The 23,039-nt window shown below is 50.8% G+C and overlaps 1 protein-coding gene across 2 annotated transcripts; it reads right to left on the bottom strand.

The window, feature by feature from the left end:
* Nucleotides 1–338: 338 nt before the first annotated feature.
* On the bottom strand, nt 339–21,555 carry MOV10 (Mov10 RNA helicase). Of its 2 annotated transcripts, none has more exons than XM_074318502.1 (21): nt 21,538–21,555; nt 21,022–21,238; nt 10,672–10,872; nt 10,159–10,394; nt 9,701–9,959; nt 8,537–8,671; nt 7,204–7,372; nt 6,305–6,459; nt 5,846–6,022; nt 5,586–5,733; nt 5,019–5,177; nt 4,662–4,765; nt 4,370–4,467; nt 4,070–4,286; nt 3,103–3,220; nt 2,721–2,912; nt 2,440–2,514; nt 1,308–1,433; nt 1,138–1,226; nt 740–861; nt 339–655 (listed from the first exon to the last, which is right to left on the bottom strand). In XM_074318502.1, the coding sequence occupies exons 2-21, from the start codon at nt 21,156–21,158 to the stop codon at nt 564–566; spliced, it is 3,009 nt and encodes a 1,002-aa protein (XP_074174603.1). In that variant the 5' UTR covers nt 21,159–21,238; nt 21,538–21,555; the 3' UTR covers nt 339–563. The 2 variants fall into 2 exon arrangements, with proteins under 2 accessions (XP_074174603.1, XP_019585965.2); XM_019730406.2 differs by lacking the exon at nt 21,538–21,555 and adding an exon at nt 21,341–21,403.
* Between the last annotated feature and the right edge of the window lie 1,484 nt (nt 21,556–23,039).

Below are 23,039 nucleotides of genomic sequence, written 5' to 3'. Positions count from 1 at the left end.
TCCAAGTTGCTTGTCAGACTGACCCCCGTTTGCAAAGGCAGGACTCTGGGCTGGCAGGGTGGAGTCTTAGAGCAAAGGATGAGGTCATGCCTGGCTCTGGGCCTTGGAGGCGGGTGAGGGGAGTGGTCTGGAGCAGGGGCTAAACTTAGAAGCCTGTGGGTGGCTTCTCTGCCACCTCCCACAGGGTTTCCGCCTCTGGATATGGGGGCTGGGTTCCTCTCTAGCTGGGAGGGGATATGGCCCTGGGTGGGGTTCCACCCTCCCCTGTGGGGTCAGCTTGGGAGCTCCTGGAAGCTGGGACCAGGCTGAGAAGACATGGAGGCTTTGGCATAGAACAATTTTGTTTGAGTTTTTTTCCCGCCTCTTACCCCACTGTTAGCAGCTTATTATGTCCTTTCCCTGCAGGGGAGGGGGTGGAATGGCTTGGGTTGTAAACTCCGTCCCCCAGCCTTCCTGTGCCTTGGAGGGGCAGCTCAGCTGGGTTCTGGTTCATGGTGGGTGGGCGGTTAAGGCTTGGCTGGTGTGCGAAGGCCAGCTGCTGTCCCTTCAGAGCTGCTGTCCCTTCAGAGCTCGTTCCGCCACTCTGGCTCCACTTGCAGGGGCAGGCTGCCTTCTCCCTCCCGCTCCTGGGGGAGGTAGTCCTTACTTTGGGGTCCTAGAAAGAAAGGAGGGAGCTCTGACTTCCTTGCCTCCTCTCCCAGCACTGTTCCCTACCTGGCCCACCTTGGCCCAGCCATACCTGAGGTAGAGGAGCTGAGCTTGCTCATATCTTGGAGTAAGTTCTGTCCTTGCTGCAGGTCCAGTTTGGCAGGGAAGGGGCACCCGGTGTACCCCCCGTTTTCTTTACAGAACTCCAGGAAGCTGTGGAGGACAGGGCCATTCACATACACAGAACTGCGCAGGCTTGGCCGAGGAGTGCCTGCGGAGGCTGGGGAATAATAAGCGTCCATCCTGCCACACAGGCCTGTGCCTTTGGGCAAGGTGCTTAACCTGTAGGCATCAACTTAAATGGGGGTACCATGACGATGGACAGGTCTCAGGATGAAATGAGGTACAAGGAGGTGCTTAATCAAGACCCACCCGCCCCAGGCTGGGGACGGTGGCCTCCAAGAGGGACTACAGGGTGGGAATGCTCACGCCTTCCAGTCGGGGTCATGGCCCAGGAGGAGTGGGTTGCCCACCACGATGAGCAAAGCCTTGGCCCGGGTCACAGCCACATTGAACCTCTGCAAGGAAGAAGTGGTGGCGTCACGGGAGGGAAGGGCCCTGAGGAAGGAGGAATTCCTGCTACCCGCCAGCCCTCAAACCTTGGGGTTCTTCAGGAAACCCAGATTAAAATCCAGGTCCAGCTGCACAAAGCTTTGGCTGCTCCGCACAGTGGAGATGAGGATGACGCTGCGTTCCTGGCCTTGGAACTCTTCCACGGAGCCCACCTGGCAGGGAGGGAAGCACGACCTAAGACCCGGGGCTCAGAGCGGAACCAGAGGGACAAGCCCTGCCTCAGGGAGCTTGAGCTCCAAGGCAGGTGTGGAGAAGTCACTGGGCAATTGTCACAGTGGAGTGAGTGTCTCGCCAGGGGCAGGAAAGAGGACAGGAGGGCGTGCCCGGGAAGCTGAAACCGGAAAGGGTGAATCCAGTTTAAGGGGTAGGGGCTGGAGCGTGTTCTAAGCAACGAAAATTCAGCAACTCAAAGCAGTATTTTTTCAAATTTTCCTGAAGACGATCACGAAGTACTTGTTAAAAATATACAACTCGCAAAAACCAAGGTGAAATAAAAGAAAAAAAATGGATCCAAGTCTTGTCCAAAAAAGAAAAACAAAAAAAGCTAAAAAAGAAAAAGAAAAAAGAAAAAATATACAACCCAGAGCTCTCAAATCAGAATTTCCAAGGAAGAGCCCTCTCAATCTTAAAGCCTCGTTTTTTCAACCCTGGCTGCCTGCACGTGAGATCACCTGAGGAGCTGGAAAAAACACAGACACCCTGGCTCTGCCCCCAGATAGCGTGTTAATTGGCTGGGTGGGGCCTGGCGCTGGCCAGACTGCAAGCTCCCCAGCTGATTCTTATCTGCAGCCAGTGTTGAGAACCACCACCTTAGAATCAAGCCACTGACTCACCCAGAAGGTGTGAGAGGGGAGCGGGACACTAGCACATGACAGGCCGGGCAGGCCTCGGAGTTTGGACTTTATCCTTCACGCAGAGGCCTCCAACCAGCCTGATCGTAACAATAGTGTGGGGTGTTTACTAAACATGCCGGACTTCCTGGTCCCATCGCAGAACCCCAAGTCGGGATCTCTTGGAGTGAGAAGCTTGAGAATCCAAGCCAGGCTGGGATGGAGCAGGGGCTGGCCCGAAGCCTTGGGGCAGGAGCCGGAGGAGGTCTCTGGGAGGGGGAAAGTGAGGGGCACAGAAGGCAGGGGGCGAACGGGATGGCGGTGTCACCTTCAACTCCTTGATGTCGTCCAGTCCCCGGAGCTCCTTGTCAAGTTTGGTGATGCAGTATCGGATTTTTTCCACCTAGAAGATGGGGATAGGTGCCATTAGGGAGCCAGGCAGGCCAGGGAACTGGGAGGCAAAGAGGAAGGCAGCTGAACTCGGAGCTTCTGAGAGGGGGGGACAGCAGAGGCCCTGAGTTCCTGAAAGCTCCAGCGAGTGGTCTTGCTCTGAATAAGGTACCATGGGGCGGGGGTGACCCTCCCCTTGATGGGCACTGAGGGCCTAACCTGCTTCCGGTATGGAGAAATGACGCCCACGCTCCGGGGGCTCAGGCGGGCTTTGCCCTTCTTGAAGGAGGCGGCCAGGAGCAGCTTCAGGTAGGAAGTCACTGTGGCAGCCTCTTCGGGGTTGAAGAAGGATGGGCTGTTGCCCTCACGCTCGTCCTTGCCCATTACGCCATGAAAGATGATGGGAAATCCCTGGACACAGTCGGGGAAACCCTCAGCTGGTCCTCCCGGCTTCCCGTCCCTCTCCCCGCCAAACCCTTGCAGGCAATGTGGGATCCCAGGCCGAGGACAAAGGGCCCGCCACATGGCTTCCACTCAAGTCTCCTCCTACTCCACACCTTCAATGGGAGGGAAATTGGGGTACAGGGTGGGAGCCTTTCACCTGCCGGGGCAGACCCTCCCAGCGGCAGAAGCGCTCTCGGTCTACAACGTCAGCACAAGCCTGCAGCTCCCCTTCATAATAGAGCCGGTTAGGAACGTCCAGGATGGTGGGGTGAGACCTGGGAGGCAGGAGGAGGAAGGAAGAGCAAGACCAGCAGCTGGATTACTTCTGCCTTGCCCTCGGGGACCCCGCTCGCCCTGCTCTGGGCCCACAACGTTATGCTCCTGCCCTCTGCCCAATGGACAGCAGACTCATTCATCTACAAGGTCTGGTGCTAGGACTGTAAACCACAGAAAACGGAACCACATGTGGTTCCAGAGAGGATCTGACCCATGGATTTCATAGACTGGCCAAATTTAACACAAGAAAACAAACTAGGGATCCATTCTCAGGTTTCAATTTTGCCAACGAAGGATGGTATAAAAACAAGCATCATCTATTATCACCATTATTTGGTGAGATAATGTAACTAAATCCCCAAACATAAAAAGTACTCACACAACAGCTAACACTTAACTGAACTCTTTGTGGACTCACCTAAGGAACGAAGGACTTAGGAATCCATGTGAGTGGTTTACATGTATGAACTCATTGACTAAAGGAAGGATTGCTTTTTCATTTGAATAACAATTCACTTAATGAAAAACTGCTCTGTCCCGATTTTTCTCATTTCTCCTTGGATTGCCTGGAAACTTGATCTGGGAACCACATCAAATGCTGGGACCCACTGGCCATCCCTAAGTATACAGACAGGCAAACTGCTCTAGAGCAAAGCCACCTGCTAAGCCACACAGCCAAGGAGTACAGTGATGGGGCCGAGGGGAGCCCTCCGACCATCTGGGTTAGAGACCTTGTGCATCACACAGCCTTTAAGAAACAGGACTGCAGGACTGGGCCTCTAGCTGGGGCTATGGAGGGTGTGAAGGTGTGGGATGGCATGGGTGGGGTGGGGTGGATTGCGGGGTACCTGTAGTTGCGTAGGAGCTTAGTTATGAACTGGGGGTTATAGCCATTGGCGCCCTTCTTGTACAAGGTGTTGTAGGTGAGCAGCCGCTCCAGCATTGAGTACCCCAGCCCATGCTTCTGGGTCAGTGGGGAACGCAGCACAGGCCCCAGCTGCCGAGGGTCTCCCGCCAGCACCAGCTGTCCTCCTGGATTGTCCGTTTCCTTGACTTCCATCAACCCTGGGGGGCAAAGTAGCTAAGTGATGGGAGCTTTATGACCCCACGTGGGGTGGCGTGCCCGCAGCCCACCCTGAGCCCCTCACCTGCTATGGCCACCAGACTCTCGGGCTCCATGCAGTGGCCAGCCTCATCGATGAAGATGTGTGTGAAGTGATCAATGGGAAACTGGGCGGAGACCAACCTGGGAGGAAACGGACAATCCAGGAGGACAGCTGGTGCTGGCGGGAGACCCTCGGCAGCTGGGGCCAGGCAGGGTCATACCCAGCCACCTGACTACCAAACATGATCGCTCACCCAAGCTGGCCCCTCACCCCACTCCCTAGCCTGCAACCTCTTTACACACATGATTAAGAAGTACACATACACACTTCTCACCTGCTGGCAGTGATGAGGGTGGTAATTAAGACGCGATATTCCTGCAGCTTCTTCTTGGCAGGAAACACGTACTCCCCCTTCTTTTCGTCCCAGTTACAGCAGGGCTGAGGATTGTGAAGGGAGAAGAGGATCAGCTTGGCCCCACCCACTCTCACCCTCATGTGGGCTCTGGGCCTCCAGGCAATTTTTTTCACCTCTCACTTTACACACAGGGAAACTGAAGGCCAGACCAGGGTCCTGACCCACCCAAGGTCACAGGGTATCGGAATCCAGGTCTCCTGGTTTCCTGTTCCCCGAGTCTATCCTGAGAGCCCCCAGCACCTGCCGCCCTGTAGCCCCCTGAACCTGCCCAGGTACCTTGATGTCCTCGGGCACCATGCGGATGTCCCTGCTGGGTGCCAGGAGGCGGTAGATGGAGCGGGGCAGGTGGGTGCGGAGGCGCTGACAGAGGAGATCGGCCCCTGAGTTGGATGGAGCGCAGGCCAGGATGTGGGCTTTGGGCAAGTGCTTCACCACCTGTTGGGGAGGGATAAGCAGTGTGGGAAGCAGCTTCCTGGTCTGCTGCGAGGAAGGAAGGTGTGGAGGGAGAGGCTCGGCTGTCACTCAGGTTGCGGTATGACTCAGGATGGGGCTGTGACTCACGCTGACGCAGTGTGGCATTTACTTCCCGAAGCTGAGGGAGGTGGTGGCACAAAAGACAAGTTCTGACCCCCAGCCCCCCACGAGTCCAAATAGCACTTTAATGCTAGCAAACTTGCAGTAAGTGAACTAGTCTATGATGACTGACACGTGAACGGTGACCCCAAGAGTTGGGCAGTACACAGCCTACACAACAATGCTCAACAGCCACACTGATCCCTGAGGCCAACTGCTTGGACCTGGGGGAGCTGGAGTACAGGCCCCAGGACTATGCTCAGGCCCCACCTGCTTGATGGCTTCCACTAAGGTGACAGTCTTGCCGGTGCCTGGAGGCCCAAAGATGATGTAGGGAGCTGGACGGGTGGTGCCCGTAACAATGTGCTTCATGGCCTGTAGCTGCTCAGGGTTTGACTCCAGACTCCGGTCATACAGCCTGGCAGAGGGGCCGGGAACATGACGTCATCCAGTGTCCCAGAGGCCTCCCTGACTCCCTTCTCTGGGCCTACAGTCCAAGTAGCCCACAGTACCCCTGCCCACAGTCTCACTTGAGCTTCACATCTGAGGGCAGCAGCGGGACCCCACGGGAGGCCACAGGAAAGAGCGTGGGCCACAGCGGCCAGCGCCCCGTCAGCTCCAGGGCACGATGCTGTACCCGCAAGGGCTGGCGATTGAAGGTGAAGTTCACCTTGAAGGTCAGCCCATCCACAAAACGGCTCAGGAGGCTTTGGAAAGGGAGAGAGAGAGAGAGAGAGAGAGAGAGAGATGGGAGTGGGGGGGTGGGAAATGAAAGGCCAGGACTCTCCATCTGTCCCAACTCCACTCCCACCTCCAAGCAATCCCTCCAGGAGAGGAAGCTGCTGAGGCATCTCAGGGTCCCCATGAAGAAAAGCCTCCTGCCCTGTCCCTGGGGTCCCACTCATCTCAAAAAGAAGCTCCCCACCTCCCCTGGCTTCAGAGAGATGTCTTAGACTCTTCTGGCAGCTCAGGGTTCCCCTAACACTCACCTCGTGGAAAAGCTCAGCTTGACACGGTCCAATTCCACCCTGTGCACAAAGCCCTTGTAGGTGACAGGGTCATCCTGGTGTGTCTCAGAGGACAAAAGGGCAAACAGGTGGTCTCCCCGGAGCACTGAAGGGCGGCTCTCAGTCACCCCAGGAACCTATGGGGTGTGAACACAAGAAGCTTCTATCCCAGGGAGGCCCACTGGAGGGTCCTACCTGCCGGCTCTCTAGGTCTCCTCTGAAGGTCAAAGACCGAGGCTCGACCCTTCCATCCCAAGATTCAGGGAGTTTTGACTCTTTCCTCTCCCACTAAACAGCACAAGAGTCAGGGGAAGACGTAGGACACAAGTATGTCCAAGCTGCTCAGAGACACTGAGCACAGGTATCCCAGGAACCGTCTGACGCACATGATACTTTAGGACTCAGAGCCAGCTTTCCAGCCTGTCCAGGTGACCTACTCTGCCTTTAAAATCTCATTCAAAATTCAGTTCCTGCAGGCGTGTCCCTGATCAGCCTCACCCCCGCTCCCTTCCTCATCCCTTGTGTGCAGGAGTCCATTCTGGTGCGATTCTGGGCTTCTGTGGACACGTTCGACATCCGAGAGCCAGAAAGGGCTCTAAGAATTGTCTAGTCCAGCTTTGTGCTTTTCAGGTGAGGGAACTCAGGCCTAGAGAGAGCAAGGGACTTGCCCGAGGCCACGCAGCTGGTGGCAGCAAAGTCGGGACAAAAACCCAGGGGTGTTCCCCCTGCCCTGCTGACCCTCTTGTTGGGCACTGGATGGCCACTCGGCTCCTTGCTGAACAACTTTATCCCTCCCATTTTGCCAACGGTGACAGCGCTCTGCCTGTAGCCTATGGGTCGCTGCCGTCAGCCCACCTCCCACACCCAACCCAAGGCCTGACCTCCAGTGTGAGCAGCCGGGGGTTCTGGGCCACGGGGTCCCAGGTCATGGGCACCGACTCCAGGTCATAGTGCCGAATGTCATGCTCCATCTGCAGCTCTTCCAGGTGCAGCAGCAGCCGGAACTTCACCTCGTAGTTCCTGTACTTCAGGGCTGTCTCCAGCTGGGCCCTAGCAGTGATGGTTGGGGGTGGGAGGGTGCAGGAAGGAAATGGGTCAGGCGCATGCCCAGAAGCACCCACTCTCTGCCGTCCGTAGCCCTGGGACTGAAAACACCAGGAATCACAGAAGACTAGACGGCAGAGAAGTGGACGGGGGTCGGAGGCCTGGAAGAAGGGAGTCCTGGCTCTCTCGCTCTCTGATGCCCCAACTCCTCACCTCCGACCTCAGTCGGGATTTGCACCATGGATCCTAGGGCCTGGAACATTCTCCTCCCCAAATCCTCCTGTAACTCCCACCCTCACTTCATTCACATCATTCTCTGGTCAAATGTCACCTCCAAGAGGCCATCTCTACCTGCCCTCTGCCAAGCAGCACAACCCCTCCCCCTTTGGTTTTAGCTGAGCTTTAGCTTTGCTCTTCACATCACTCATGACTCCATGAAATTATAAGATAAATGTTTTTTTAAGAAATTATAAGATAGGGCCGGCCTGGAGGCTCAGGAGATTGGAGCACTGTGCTCCTAACACCGAGGTCGCTGGTTCAATTCCCACAAGGGCCAGTGAGCTGCGCCCTCTACAGCTAAGATTGTGAACAACAGCTCTCCCTGGAGCTGGGCTGCCGTGAGCAGCCAGAGTTTGGAGTGAGCGGCTGAGTGCTGCCAAGGGCTGCTGTGAGCTGCCGTGGGCTACTGTGTGCCGTTATGAGTGGCCGGCGGCCGGTGTGAGCGGCCGGAAGAGCTGCTGTGAGTGGCCAACCGATGACTGGCGACTCACTGCCTCAGCCGGGGGAAGCTCAAGGCTCATAACACCAGCATGGGCCAGGGAGCTGTGTCCTACACAACTAGACTGAGAAACAACGGCTTGAACCAGATTGGGGGTGGGAGAACGGAACAAAGGGGGGCAAAAAACTTGTAAGATAAATGCTCATTCCCTCCACGTGGGCAAGGCCCTCCCTCACGTGACTGAGTCGCCTTGAGCAGTGCAGGGCGCACAGTGAGTGCTGAGTAAGGGAATGAGTGAGTCGCCTTGAGCAGTGCAGGGCGCACAGTAAGTGCTGAGTAAGGGAATGAGTGAATGGAGCAAGGGACGCTGAGGACAGAGGTATGTGGCATGGGGAGAAGCCAGCAGTGAAGAGACGTGGAAAGCACAAGCTGTGCAGAGGGGTGCCACTTACTTGATTTCAGCAATCTCCTTTGGGGCAGTGAAGATACTTGTTCCCTGCAGAAGGCTGGGCAGCAGCTGCCGGAGGCGGGAGGGTGGGTGGTACGTCCCCAGCGCCAAACTCAGCTCCAGGTCATAGCCCTTGGCGCTGCAAGAGCAGGGGGAGAAAAGCTGTCACAAACACAGAGATCCCCTCACTCAGAGACGTGGAGACAGCCCCTCCCACGGGAGGATGCAGGAGTCCTGCACAATACTTTGCTGAAGGGGGTCCAAAGCCTTTGCTCAAGGATACAGAACTCACTCCCTCATGAGGCTGTTCTCCCCAAGGGGGGACCACTCATTCTCAGTTCTGGAAAGCGTGACACTTGGAAACATTTAAACATACAGATGTAATACACATGTAAGTAGATAACAATACATGTTCATTAGAGAAAAATCGGGTAATAGGTAATAAGTCATTGAGTAAATAAACAATGTCCTCATCGTCCAGGGATAACCAACGTCAGCTTTTTGGTATCTAGCTTTACAGACTTTTCTCTTTGTTAATTTGTATCATACACCTATGTTTTTAAAAAGGAAAAAACCCTCACAATGGTCTATAGTTTCCTTTCATAGCTCAGTATTTTGTGAACATCCAGCCAGGTCAAAAACAGATGTCTACACAAATTCTACGATTCCATCCATATGAAATGTCCAAGACAGGGAAACTTATAGAGACAGAAAACAGGTCAGTGGTTGCTTTGGGTGGGAGGGAATGGGGAGCGAAAGGCGAGACAGGTGAAGGGAACGGTTCCTTTTTGGGATCATTGAAACAGATTGCGGGGATGGTTGCACCTATCTGTGAATATACACTAAAAACCACTGATTTGTACACTTTAAATGGGTGAGTTGCATGGTGCATGAATTGTCTCAATAAAGCTGCTAAAAAAGAGAGATGCCTACTGTGGGCTGCCTGACAACGCATCATATAGGCAGTATGATTTTTATTTTTTTCGCATTGTCCGCATATCTGCAACTTTCCACCTAGAGAGAAAAGGTCTCTGGGACTCGCAGGACTTAAGAACTCACAGTTAAGAAAGGGGGCTCTGGCTCTCAGCTCTGTGCTCTTCCCACAGGCTCACACTGCGGGTTTGGGACACCCTCAGCCTGGACTGGGTGGGCGGGTGGAGTTACCTACCGGTCAGGCCTCTGTCCTTCCTCTATCCGGGTGGTCACTACGCGGTTTCCAGTGATCTGGGTCCGCTTGTAGGGCATTGTGGGCTTCAGTTGTGCTGCCAGGGGACTGTGGGCGACGGCCGCCAAGAAGCGGGCAATGTAGAAAGTGTCAGCTCCTTCCGAACCGGACTCCCCGGGTTCTAGCAGCTCCCAGAGAACTGTGGCTGGGAAGTAGCCCACAAAGTTGGTCTGACAGTGGATGTGGAGCTCATAGCACTCACCTGGAGGAGGGGGGCTGAGTGAGTGGGGGTTGGGTGGGGGTGGACCCCCACCGGCATCCCCACCCTGGATGCTCCCCCAGGGAGACCCATTCCAAGGTAGGAGCACACAGGACAGCTGTAGCATGGTTCCCCAAGTACCAGCCCTTCCTCCAGCAAGCCCTTGCCTACCAGAGGCTCCTTCCTTTGGAAACCCACTCACCGGGGCCCAGGGGACAGGGCAGCTCCTGGTCCCCATGATAGAAGGCAAATTGGGGGGTCCGGCAGAATGGGAGGAGGTGGGTGAGGGTGACGGGCTGGGTTCCTCCATTCCGAAGCCTCAGGGTCAGCACCTCCTTGCAGTTCAGATCCAGGTGGATAAGGAGCTGCCCATCCCGGGCTTCATGGGGACCCTGAACTTCCACGTCCACCCCATGTTTCCCGTGAAGATACTCAGCCCTGGGGAGAATGGCAGTCAAGGCGGGGCTGGGGTGGGAGGGGCCTGGCCTAGGGTTTGCCCTCTGTCAAGTTGAAGGCTGGGGAGGCTGGCAGAGTGCCATCTGTGCTCAGGCATCCCACCCCTCCCCCAGAACAATCAGCTCCTTCCCTCCCCCTCCCCCACTCTTTGAAGGAGGGGGCCTTATCCCAACCAGAGGCAACCCACAGGCTCCTCAGCTAGACAGCTTCCTCCTCCCCAACCACCCCCCCACACACACACTTTCTCTCTCACACACACCTGTCATGAAAGATCTTGGCTAGCAGTGACTTATGGTGTGTGCTGATATCAGACCCCGGTTTCACTTTCTTCTTTTCTGGCACGTCGGCAGCCCAGCGGTCCAGTTTGAAGAACCTGACCTGAGTCTTGGTGACGTAGGCCAAATTTGCAATCTTCATCCCATACAGCATGGAGGAGAAGCCAGGGGCTGGGCTCCCAAAGCTGCCGGAAGCAGAGGAGACTGGGAAGTGAGGGAAGGCAGGGCCAGTGGGCAAGGTGGCATGCTGGGGACAGTGTCTGAGGCGGGTTCTGTGTGGGACACACCAGCCCTGCCGTGAACAGGACAGGGTCCAGGGATGGAGACTCAGGCTGGGGATCGTAGGAATTTTCAATGTTTTCAGGAAAGGCAATGGGACTTCCCAAGACTAAATACAACTGTTTTAAACAGCAGGGCATGGGCGTGCATTTCTGAGGAGAAAAGGCCATTCGTGGGCTATTAATTTGGAGGACTAAGAGGGAGAAAGAAATGAAGATTTGGGGGAAAACTATTTGGGACAGAAAAAGAGACAACCCAGTGGGAAGAGCTACGGGGAAGCAAATATACTAAGATGATTCAGAGGGTGGACCTGGGGTCCAGCCTGATGGGGGAGCGAGAGGGGTCAGAGAGAGAACAGATATCCAGGCTGTGCGGCCAACGTGGCTGACGAGACAGCAGTTTCCACCCAAAGTCAAAGGGTGCAGGTGGAACCAAGCAGGAAGGGAAAGGATCCTTCTCCAGAGATCAAATAGCTTGGCTTTGTGCCTAGAGAAGGTGAAGACAGGGAAAACTGGTCAGAAAGACAAGAAGTTCAATGTTTCGTGCCTGGAACTCGGTTTAGTCAACTCAACAAACACGTACAGAGACCTGTTATGTGCCAGACACTGTGCTACATGCTGGGGGTTCAAAGTGGCAGGAGCCCCCGACGCGCCTGGAGGAGCAGAGATGGAACACCTCATTCCCAGCAGCAGCGACGGGGCTTCCAGGGTACCACTGGGCCCAGCCTGGGGGCAGGGGTGGGTGTCCATGAAGGCTTCCCCAGGAGTCAGCCTCAGAACTGAGCACTGAAGGATGAACGGGTGCCAACAGGTACGAGAGGAATGCAAAGTATGAGCCAGGTGGAGGGGTGGGCAAGAACTCGTGCGGACGGGCTGGGAGACTGCCCGCTCTGCCCCTCGCTGGGTCACTTTGGGTTCTTTCACCTCTCAGAGCCTCGCTTTCCTCCTCTACCAAATGGGAACCATGACAGACTTACCGCGCGGGGCTGTGTGGATTACATGAGACAGGCAGTGAACTACTTAACCGAGTGCTTGGCACATAAGGAGACCTCCGTAAGGTGAGCGATGGTTAGTATCACACAGTCTGGGTGTACGAGAGTGAAAAGTGCAAGGGGTGGCAGGAGGCAGCAGAGGTGGGCAGGGACCAGGTCACCCAGACTCCTGGACGCCAGGCCAAGAAGCCTGGACTTGACCCTGAAGGCCAGCAGTCATCCTCCTTTACTGGCACCCAGGAGCCACACGACATCCCCACATGTGACATACTTCATGGACATATTCAAGATCTGGACAGCTGACCACCCGCCCTGGATGCTTCATGGGGAATGAAAGCAAATCCCAGTTCGTAAGAACCATGGTCATTATTATTGCACCATTAAAGCTACATCCGCATGGCCACTCACCAGCATATAGTAAGGTAATTTACAGTTATAGACACTTCCCTGGTGCCCTGCCCCCTGCCTGTACCTCTGCCCCTTTCCTTCACCCCAAATGAGAATGACACTGTTCGGAAAACTTTGAATGGGCTCTGATTTGTTTTTAACACATAATGAGTCATGTGCAAACACAATAGGAAATGCTCAGTAAATGTTAAGTACTGTTGTTAGTATTTGCATTAGTAGTCATAGTAGTACTAATAGTAGCAGGAGCACTAACAACTTACTTTCAGCCCGCATCAGAGGCTACACTGTGGTTACAGAACTACCTCGCTGGTGGGTTTTAAGCAGGGGAGAGGCAAGACCATACGTGCATTTCAGACCACTCTGGCATCAGGATTGGAGGGTGGATTTGCTGGAGGCAAGACTGTAGGCAGGGAGAGCAGTTAGAAGAAGTCCATTGCAATCGTCCCATTAAAAGATGACAAGGGCGGAACAAGGCAGTCGTAAGGACAGAAAAGGGGCCAGATCTGATAATACGTAGAATGTAAAACTGGCAGGATTTGGTGATTGACAGGAGGGGAATGGACAGCGGGAAGGAGGAGGCGTCTAGGACAACACACTAATCCGTGGCGTGGCTCCTGGACTATTCCTGATAGGAGGTAGGACTGGAAGAAGTTGGAGGGACTGCCCATGACATTTAGATCTGGACATACTCAGTTTGAGATGCCTGTGATCCAGAGGCAGCTGGCTTCAGGGATGAGAGAAGCTGAGAACTCAGGACAAAATCAAAGTAGAGCCTAATATTAGGGAGTTCTCAGGTAGCAGTCACAACCATTCAAGTGTTTGGGATCTGCCCCGGGGCCGGAGGGTGAGTAGTCTGAGAACAGCTGAGGCCGGGAGAAATCAGAGAAGGAACCCCAAGAGAGGGAGGAGTATCAGGGGGAAGTCTCCAAGGCAGGTATCAGGCTGAGGGGTCCAGTCATGAAGGGATGAAATCCGGCCATCATCAGCAACTTTCACCAGGCCCGAGTCACTGCGTCACTAAGTTCCGTGGATGAGGCACAAACTTTAAATGCAGACAGAAGCCAAGCTCCGGAGGGAGCTTTGACACCTGCAGCCAGCTCTCTCAAGCACCTGGTATGGTCCCAATTGTCGAATCATTAGTGCAAGAAGGGTGACATAGCAACGTCACTCATCTCCAGACAGATGTTGCCAGCAGGGAATGTAGGCCCAAGATCTGCTGGCTTTTAAGAGAAACCCCAGTAAAAATTTAATATGAAATCGCCAATTTTTGGAAGCTTCTGTGTGGGCAGTCAAGAGGAGAACTCTAGGTTTTGCAACTTCTACTGTGGGTGCTACCACCTATTTCTCAAATTACTCTCCATGTCTGATACCACTATCCAAATTCACCTATCCCTGATCTAAGGTGACAGCCATAAAAAAATAAATAAAATAAAATAAACAATAAAAATAATATCACAAACTTAGTCCATTCTGGTTGGAAAAAAAGGCCCAATGGCCCAATTCTTGTATTATACATCTAGTCACCTACTAGAGTTCTTAAAAAAAAAAAAAAAGAAAACGAACAATTCAATACAAAATGTGAATATTCAACTTAAAGAACAAATCCAGGTGATCAAAAAAGTATGAAAAGTAGACAAATGCAAATTAAAAGTGAGACACCATTTTATTTCCATTAGACTGAGAAAAATAGAAAATAGTCAAAACATGTATTGCTGTTAGGTAGATGTGAAAAAGTGAACTCTCATATACTGCTGGTAGAAAGGTATTACAGCCTTTAGGGAAATAATCTGGCAACACCTCCTAACACTTGTAATATTGGTATCCTTTAACTCAGGAATCCCATTCCTGGGAATGTATCCCACTGGAAGAAAATTACCAAAGTATAACAGGATATATGTGCAAGGATGCTTACTGCAGAGTCATTCACAGTGGCCAAGAATTGGAAATAAAACACATGCCCATCAATAGTGAGATGACTGAATAAACTGTAAACACCCATACCACGGAGTATTATGCAATCGTTAAACAGAAGGACACACACACACACACACACACACTCACTAAAATTGAAAAGGCTGACAACATGAAATGTTGAGAAGGATATGGAAACACCAGAACGCTCATGTACTGTTGGCTGGAATACAAACTGGTACAATCACTTTGGAAAACGGTCTGATAGTTTCTTATAAAACTAAACATATATTGTAATGTTATGATTTTTAATGAAAAGAATACATTATTACATGTGTGCAATAAAAAGTCTTTGAAAAAAACAATGCAACTGTAACACCTAGTGTAGACCTAGCACTGATATTTATTCAGTAACTATTTGCTGGAAGAATGGGTGAAAAAAATATCAAATAATTCCAGGTTCTTATTTTATAGATGAAACAGATGACAATGAAACCATTAAACTGCTGGTCGGCACAGAGCACTGTGGTGCAATGGCCTGGGATGTTAGGTGTCAGGTTATATATTGTCCATCCTTGGACCCTCTATATAACGGAAGAAAGGCAGTGGAAGGGAACTAAAATGTATTAAGACATGATCACACTGCTTGCATTTTTTTAATTAAAATTTTTTTAAAATTATTTTATTTTTAATGTTTAAAATATTTTTACTATTTTTTTAAACAGTCACATTACTTTTTAGATGGCTGTGTACATCTGGAGTTGTCAGTTGTAGGCAACAGAATGATGACTGATTTAAGGAATAAGAGCTTTATTAAAATTGCTGGGAAGTTGAGAGAAGCAGGGTTAGGAAATGGGCAGCAGTAAATAGGGAAGGCTGAGCAGCCTAACCCCAAACAAGGGCACACCAGACAACCAGACCAGACCGGAAGACTTTGCTGCCGCCATCAAAAGAGAGGTTAAGCAATGCGCCCAAGATGGAAAAAAAGAAAAAACAAACATTACCTACCCTATGACTCAACAATTCCACCTCTAGGTATATCCCCAAGAGACATGAAAATATACATCCACAAAACAACTTGTATAAGATGTTCAGTTTTATTCAAAATAGCCCCAAACTGAAAACAATGTCGGTGAACAGGAGCAGGGATAAACAAACTGTGATTTGCATTCATAGAAGAAATACTACTCAGCCACAGAAAGAAACTACTGAAATACACAGCAACATGGTTGAATCTGTGAAAAATGCAAAAGACTTCACGGTATTTCTGACTCCCTTAAATGGAGTTCTAGAACAGGCAAAGTCATCTCCAAACAAATCAGAGCAGTGGTTGCTTCTGTGTGGGCAAGAGTGAGAAGATGAGGGAATTTTCTGGGGTGATGTCACGTGCTATACCTTGACAGGGGGTTGCACACAGGTTTATGGATTTGTTAGAACTCATAAAGCTGTACACTTAAAATCTGTCCATATCATTGTATGTAAATTTTACTTGAAAAAAAAAAAATAAACAAATTCTGAACTCTTGTAGTTCATGATAAGCATGCTGAAGTGTTCAGGGGTAAAGTGCACTAATGTCTCTCTAACTAACTTTGAAATGCAACAAGAAATAAAATGTTGGGAAAAGACCCCAACAATGCATTAGAGGTGTATACCAGACAATTAGGAGCAATTTCCAGAATGTATCGTTGAGTAAGAAAATCGGTATGTGGAAAACATGTATAACATGATCATTTTTTATCAAACAACAACCAAAAAGATACCCTGGTTGATATCATGAGTTACCTGAGGGTGGAGTGGAATGTGGAAACAGCGGTGGGATGCTGATATGGGGAGGGGCCCATGATAATGAAAGATAATAATCCCATGTGGGTTAACTTACATTGGAGTGATGTAAATTTGCACGCATAAAGAGATAAATGAAAGGGTGATCAAAAAAGTATGAAAAACATTTAAACAAGACAAATACCTGACGTAAAACAGTAAGGGCCCCCACTCCCTCTCCCAACTACTCACTTAACTGGTTGATGTATATTTTTGCAGACTTTTTTCTACACATATAAAAACATGGTTTTTAAAGCGCACATATTTTTCATGCTACATAGACTACTCTGCAACAGACTTCTTTCACCACCATGGGCATCCTTCCAAGACCACATTCTCCCAGGTCACCTTGCTCTTTTGATCTTTTGAATGGTTGCACAGGATAGCACAGCGCAGATGCATTGTGGTGTGTTTAACTATTTATCCAGTGATACTCAAGCTGCCTACAATTTTTGGCTATCTCAAATATTACAATAACCATCTATGCACAAAAACTCTTGTAAGAGCCCGTGAGTTTTATGAGACAAGTCCCTTGAAGTAGAACTTCTGAGCCAAAGAGGATGCACCTTTACAACTTGTAAGTTCTGCCAAGTTGTCCTCTAAACAAGTTGTACAAACCTACGTTCCCACTAAGAACTTGGGAATACCCTTTCCTTGGGCCCTAACATCAGATGTTTTCAATCTTTTACATTTTTGACAACCTAATAAGCAAAAAATGGCATCTCGTTTAAATTTCCCTGATCACCCAACTAGTCCAGGATTCTTCCTTCTGTTCATCAGTCATTTTTATATTTCGTACGATCGTATCCTTTTTCCAAGCTGTTCCTCCTTCACGCCCCCCTCCCGGTCCATCTCCTAAACCGGCAGGAATTATCATGAAACACAAACCAGATCAAGTCCCCCAGTTCACGACTCCACAGTCTACAGGGTTAAGTTTAACCCTTTAATATGGCACACCTGGACCCTCCATTTACAATGCAAATGCAAACACAGTAACATTATCAACAATAGAAAATATTTATTGAGCACTTCCTGTGTGAGGTTCTAAGTACCTACCACATTACCTCATTTAATCCTCACAACAACCCTTTGAGGTAGCAGCTAGTATTACCATTCCCTTTTAGAAAAGAGCCCGAGGCACACAGGTCCTCACTCCACGTGGGGCCTCTGGTCAAACCATCCTTCAAGGTATCTCAGCCATTGCCAGCTACTTGTTCCACTGTACTCCCCCCTCCAGACTTGGCTGCCACTGTGGATGGACATTCTACATCTGGAATGCCCCGCCCTTGGCCCCTGATGTTTGTTGGGTAAATGGTGAGAACTCTTTTTAGGCCCAGTTCAAAAAAGAGCATTTCTGGTATTTCAGAACATAGTATCATATTTGGAAGTGGTCTTAAAGGGACATCTAATTCTGTGTTTTACACACTCTGGGTTGCAACTCTCATTAAGTGGGTCAATACTAGGGTTTTATAAAATTGAAGATGGAATAAAAAAAACATCAAAGGGCAGGGAGGGAGTCTCTGTGTTGTTTCAAGGACACATATTGTTCTGTTACTGTGGACCGAGGTCCAACCACCAGGCCATTCTCCATGGCAGAAGCCCGTATGAGCTTTCTAAAGCCTTGAGTCTGTCAGTTTCCTACTCTGAAACTTTCTGTGCTTTCCTGTTTCTGTTACCATTTCAAAAAGGAAACAAAGAACCTCCCACAACACCTCTCCAGGGGCCACAAGGTCCTACGCATCCAGCCCTTGCCTTCCTCTGGCTTCATGCCATCGAGTTCTCCTGAGTTCACCCCAAGTCTTTGAAGGTACACTCCCTGTCTGGAATGCTCCACCCCTGCCCCTTCCATCTGCTAACACCCATTTACCTTTCCTGATTCTGTTCAAACATCACTTTCTCCCAGAAACCTCACATTCCTAGATTAGGTCAGGCCTGTAAGTTACACACTCTCAGAGCACACTGGACTTTTTCTTACAAGCACTTATCACAACAGTAATTAAATAATTATGTTTAATTGCTGCCTCCTTTCCTAGACAGTTAGGTTCCTTCTATGTATCTACTATGACTCACGCAGCGGCGCTTTGCTCACAGGAGGCATCCTGGCCAAAATGTGCTGATAAAAGAACGCGTCTCCCGCCCAAGACAAGTCACCTTCTCTCAGAAGCTGTTCATGACACCAGTCCTTACTCCCCACAAGAGACTCCTAACCATCACTGTACTAAAATGATAGCTACCACCCTCCCAAAGCCTGCGCAATATATTACACAGGATACACGCCTTACCTACCATAGCTCATTTTGGCCTCACAGAACCTAGAGAGGAAGGCATTATTTTACACACTTCAGTTAGGAAAATTGAGATATGATAAGAAGAAACCCCAGGCTGAAGGTGGAGTCGCTTGCCCCCAGGACAACAAACCAAGACTTGATTGCAGTTTCAGAATCTACCAAGAATGTGACCTCAAACCAATCAGTCTGGAATTTCCTGATCAACACTGGTGAGGTAATACGCCAGATAAGACCCCTGCCGCCCTTCCCCCCACCCCCCAAAAAGGTGCTCAAGCCTGAAACGTCCTTTCTTTTCTTTTGCTAATCACTTCCTTATCCAGCCCAGTTCCTGCCTATAAAAACCTTCCATTTTGTACAACTTCTCCAAGCACCTCTCAGTTTACTAGATAGGAGCTGCCCAATTCAGAAATGGTTCAATTCAGGAAGCGTTTAATGAAGCCAATTATCTCTTACAATGTACTCTGTTGAATTTTTTGAATAGTTGTTCAAAATCAAACGCAACTGTTAGTCAAGGGCAGAACCAGGATTTGAACTCCAGCTATCAAAACACTAGACTAGCTAGCACCTGCAGTACTAAGTATCACAGGTTTGTCTACACCTCTGCCACTCCCTACTACACTACACTCTTTAGAGGCAGGAACCAAGGCACTGGCAGAGTAGAGCCTCCTTAAATAGGTTTGCTAAATGAAAATAATGAGATGGGAAAAGGCAAGAGTTGGGAGCAGAGCAATTGTTAACATCATAAAATAATCTGGCTGGAAAGGACCAATCCCTCTCAGGGTAGAAATCTCGGTAGAATTCCTGACAGTGGGGGACTTCCTAAATCTCCAAGATGGCCTATTGTCTTGTAGATCAACTCTATCTACGAATTCAATTACATTCTGCAAACATTTAATGAGCACCTACTACATACAAAGCTCAAGGGTGGAGACTCAGAGACGGTGCAAATATGATGAAAAAGCTTGTCTGTGTCTTCAGAAGATCTGACAGTCTGTCTGGTAGGGGAAGACAGTGCCCTACCAGATCTGACGCAGGCAGAGTGAAATCTGGCTATAACCAGAGTGTGAAGAATGAGATCTGAGAGCCCACAGGAAAAAGCAACGAAATACCATCGGTTGGTCACAGCCTGGGTTTAAAGGATGCATAAGAAAACTCTAATTAGAACAAAAAACTCCTCCACTTGAGACGTCTGGGAGTGTGAGGGGTGCATGTGCATGTTGAGTGAACAAAGTTCTGCCTTATGGAACGACAGGGGAGTAACAATCCTCTCCACCAGGACAGTCTTTAAAAATACTCAGGGTTAACTACCTCGTCCTCTCCAGTTTTTCCTCCTTTCAAGGCAAACCTTTCTTCGTTTCTTTTGACTGGCTCTCACAACAAACTATGAAATCAACACAGAAGCCTATCCTCCTCCAAACAGTAAATCTCTATGGATCCTTCAAGGCCAAGGTCAAAGCCGTCTTCTCCACTGAATTCCCTTGTATACTGTATGCACACCATAGCCTAGTGCTCCCCTGGGATTGTGTCTTTTTCCATCTTTACATTCCCCATAGTGCCCTGCAGTGTGGAAGCTTAAACAGTTTTCATCTTTGCCCCTTCTTCAGATGTTGTTCAAGCCTGTTAATGTCTCTCTTAAAATGTGACAGTCATTATTGAAAACAATACTCCAGATTGGATCTGGTCAACATGGAGAGTCACTAACCCCACCACCCCACACACTTCTGTTAACACAATCCTACACTTCTTTCGCTCTTAGCAGCCATGCTGGCCGTTTGGTCTGCTAAAACCTAGTCTTTTTCAGAAGGTCTGTTATTAAGCCGAACCCCGTATTTATTTGTGTACGTCTTTATATTTATGCCTGTTAAACTGTTTCTTGGTTTTCCGCCCAAGGCTGCAGCTTGTTGATGGATGTTTTTGAAACACCATTCTACGGTTTGACGTAGAGAGAAGTCTCTCTGATTTTCACTTGGATGGCACCAAGAATGGGGCCCAAACAGCCTTCCACCATAGGGTGGAAGGGGCTCCAGGAGACCGGCCCTGGCCCTGGGTCTCCATGGAGAAGCAGCCACAGGTGCTAATGGAGGTTTGGTGCATACGCAGTTGGTGCCCTTTTCGTCTTTCCGAGCTCCCTGAGATTCTCCCTCCTACACTGGGTCTCTTCTGGGATCGTGGACCCCCGAAGAAGCAGCCCCTCAGCAAGGGGGCGGGGATGCCGTGCAACCCGCGCCTGGGCTCGCCGCCACCAGCAGGAAGCTCCTTCCCGCGCTCGCGCGACGCCCGGGGCCCCCCACCCGACGCTCCCCTCCCCCATGTCCAGCGCAGTCCCCTAAGCCCCCTTCGAGCAGCGGGTGGCCGCAGGACCCCGACCCAGGCCCGGGGCGCCGAGGGCGCGACTGCGCGGGAGGCTTTCAGCGGGGACTCGGCGCAGGGGCCCGGCGGGGGCAGAGCGGGCGGGCTCCGGGCGGCGCGGGCGGGGCGTGGGCACCGCGCGGGAGGGGAGGTCTGCGCCGCCCCGGGACCAGCCAGCGCCACTGCGGGAGCTGTGTCCCTCCGCTCCCCGGGCGGGAAGGGTGGCCCCGCCGTAGGGGTCGCGGCTGGGCCCGCGATTCAGAGCCGGGGAGTGGGCCGGCCCGTACCTGATCTTGAAGTCTCGGTTATAAATGGTACGCAGCTGCTCGCGATCTGTCTCCATGTCCAGTCCCCGAACCACCAGGAAACTCTCGAAGCACTGGCCCGTCTCCCGGAGCTGCCGGCAGCTGAACTTACCGGGCATCGCGGCGGCGGCTGCGGCCCAGGCAGAAGGGTACGTGGAAATGAAACTGAAAGTCGCCGCCGCGGCTGAAGTTGACGGCCCTAGGATGAGGGTGCAGCAGGGGGGATACCCCCTAACTCAGACCCCTGATCCTGCAGGGTCCCTTCTCCCCACCAGGCTTTCCTCCTCCGTTCTTTTCCTACCTGAGCCTTCCCTTCGGTCTCCGTCCTATCCCCTCCCCCTCTCCCATTAACTCTTTCCTAAGAAGTCTGACCCCTCCCTCAGGGCCCTCCCCTTACCCCAAGCTCCCTCCCCTGGCTCCTAACCAGACTCAGAACGTAGCTACCGCCGGCCCCCCCACCCCCGCCCCCAACAGTCCAGGAGGACTTCCCAGCCTTACTCCCACGCTCATCCCCCCAGAGCCTCGGGATTTAGTAAAAAGCAGGGGAGCAAAGGGCAGGGACTGGGACCTCGGCCGGCTGCAGCGAGACTGAGGCAGCTCATCCAGCACCTCCCCCACCCTGCCAGGGACATAAACCAGTACGGAAGCGAGCGGCACGCCCCCCTCCCCCATTTTCCCCTCTCGGGCTTTCAGACTCAGGGAGGAAGGCGTAAAAGCCAAAGAAGTTTGAGGGAAAGAACCTAGTGTCTCTGGGATAAAGGTGTGTTCGTGTGGGAGGGGCAAGGGGCTCCGCCAGGACGAACAGTCATTTCTTTGCTGCACAGGCTTCGTTCTGGGGAAAGGCTGGTGATCCCTAGCCCTAAGCCATAGGCTTCAGCACTTAACTGCACTCCAGTCTGTATTGCTCTTTGTTACTAGTATATAAGTAAGTGTTGCCCCAGTCATCAAAATATTAGCTTCTTGAGAGGAAAAGACTGCTGTGTTAGGCAATAAATGGTTAATAGCTACAGCACCAGTACCAGGAAGTAAAAGACCAACATGCTTCAGAAAAGACTTATAACCAACTCAAGGGCTTGGGGCTACCATTAACAAACATAAAGCATCTATTTCTGCATCTATTTCTCCTCTGGCATAAAAACACACGCTAGAATGAGGCAAAGATAGTAAAAATTACACAAAAATTTTTTTCAATAAATATACTAGGGTTCCAAATGTATCAAAGGTCAGTGTTGTTCAAAGTAGTTCGCTGTAGGAGGTCACACATTCAATCTAATCTAGTGTTAGGACTGTCCAGACCTCAGGTCATGCTCCAGCTGGGCCATCCTTCTACCTTTTCCAAGGCCAACAACCAACTAAAGCCAGGAACAACACGCTTCAGCAACAGGAAATGCAGAGTCAGAGGGAACCAAAGCTACAGGCATGGAGAAAACAGCAGAGGAAAACATGTTACCTCTTCAAAATTGATTATGCAAAGTAGATGAATAAACTAGGAAAGTAGCCAAAGATTTTCCCCTTTCTCTCCCCTAATTACCTGGTGAGGCCTGAGAGTAGTAAGAAGAGTGAACTTCTCAAAATTGTTTTGTTATTTACATTTCAAAAACCCACAGTACCCAAGCTGAATCTCTGGCTCCACTCTGATTAGCATATTTTAAGTTCCCATTATTCTTGGATACATAATGTCTCTCCGTCTGGCTAGGCCTAGGATGTTCTCAAAACATACACAGCTATGGGGGCAGCCCATTAGTTCAGTTGATTAGAGTGAGGTGCTCTTAGCAACAAGGTTGCGGGTTCCATCCCCACATGGGCCAGTGTGAGCTGCACCCTCCACAACTCAATTGAAACTACTTGACTTGGAATTGATGGGTCCTGGAAAAACACACTTAAAATAAATAACAAGTTAAAAAAAATACACAGCTATAGTATAGTAAAAACTTGGATAAAAATGTGGTTATGTGGCTTTGATTACAATGAAACCTCTCCAAACCAGTTTCATCTGGGGA

This window comes from Rhinolophus sinicus, linkage group LG14 (assembly GCF_036562045.2).
Source record: "Rhinolophus sinicus isolate RSC01 linkage group LG14, ASM3656204v1, whole genome shotgun sequence".
NCBI classification, from domain to species: Eukaryota; Metazoa; Chordata; class Mammalia; order Chiroptera; family Rhinolophidae; genus Rhinolophus; species Rhinolophus sinicus.
This window is presented reverse-complemented; position numbering and strand designations above follow the sequence as displayed.

Coding starts and splice junctions, on each gene's coding strand:
- MOV10 (XM_074318502.1), bottom strand. CDS start 21,158: ATGCCCGGTAAGTTCAGCTGCCGGCAGCTCCGGGAGACGGGCCAGTGC. Junction 10,395..10,671: donor GCCAAGATCTTTCATGACAG/GTGTGTGTGAGA, acceptor CATTCTCCCCAG/GGCTGAGTATCTTCACGGGA. Junction 2,913..3,102: donor GGGAGGGTCTGCCCCGGCAG/GTGAAAGGCTCC, acceptor GACTGTGTCCAG/GGATTTCCCATCATCTTTCA.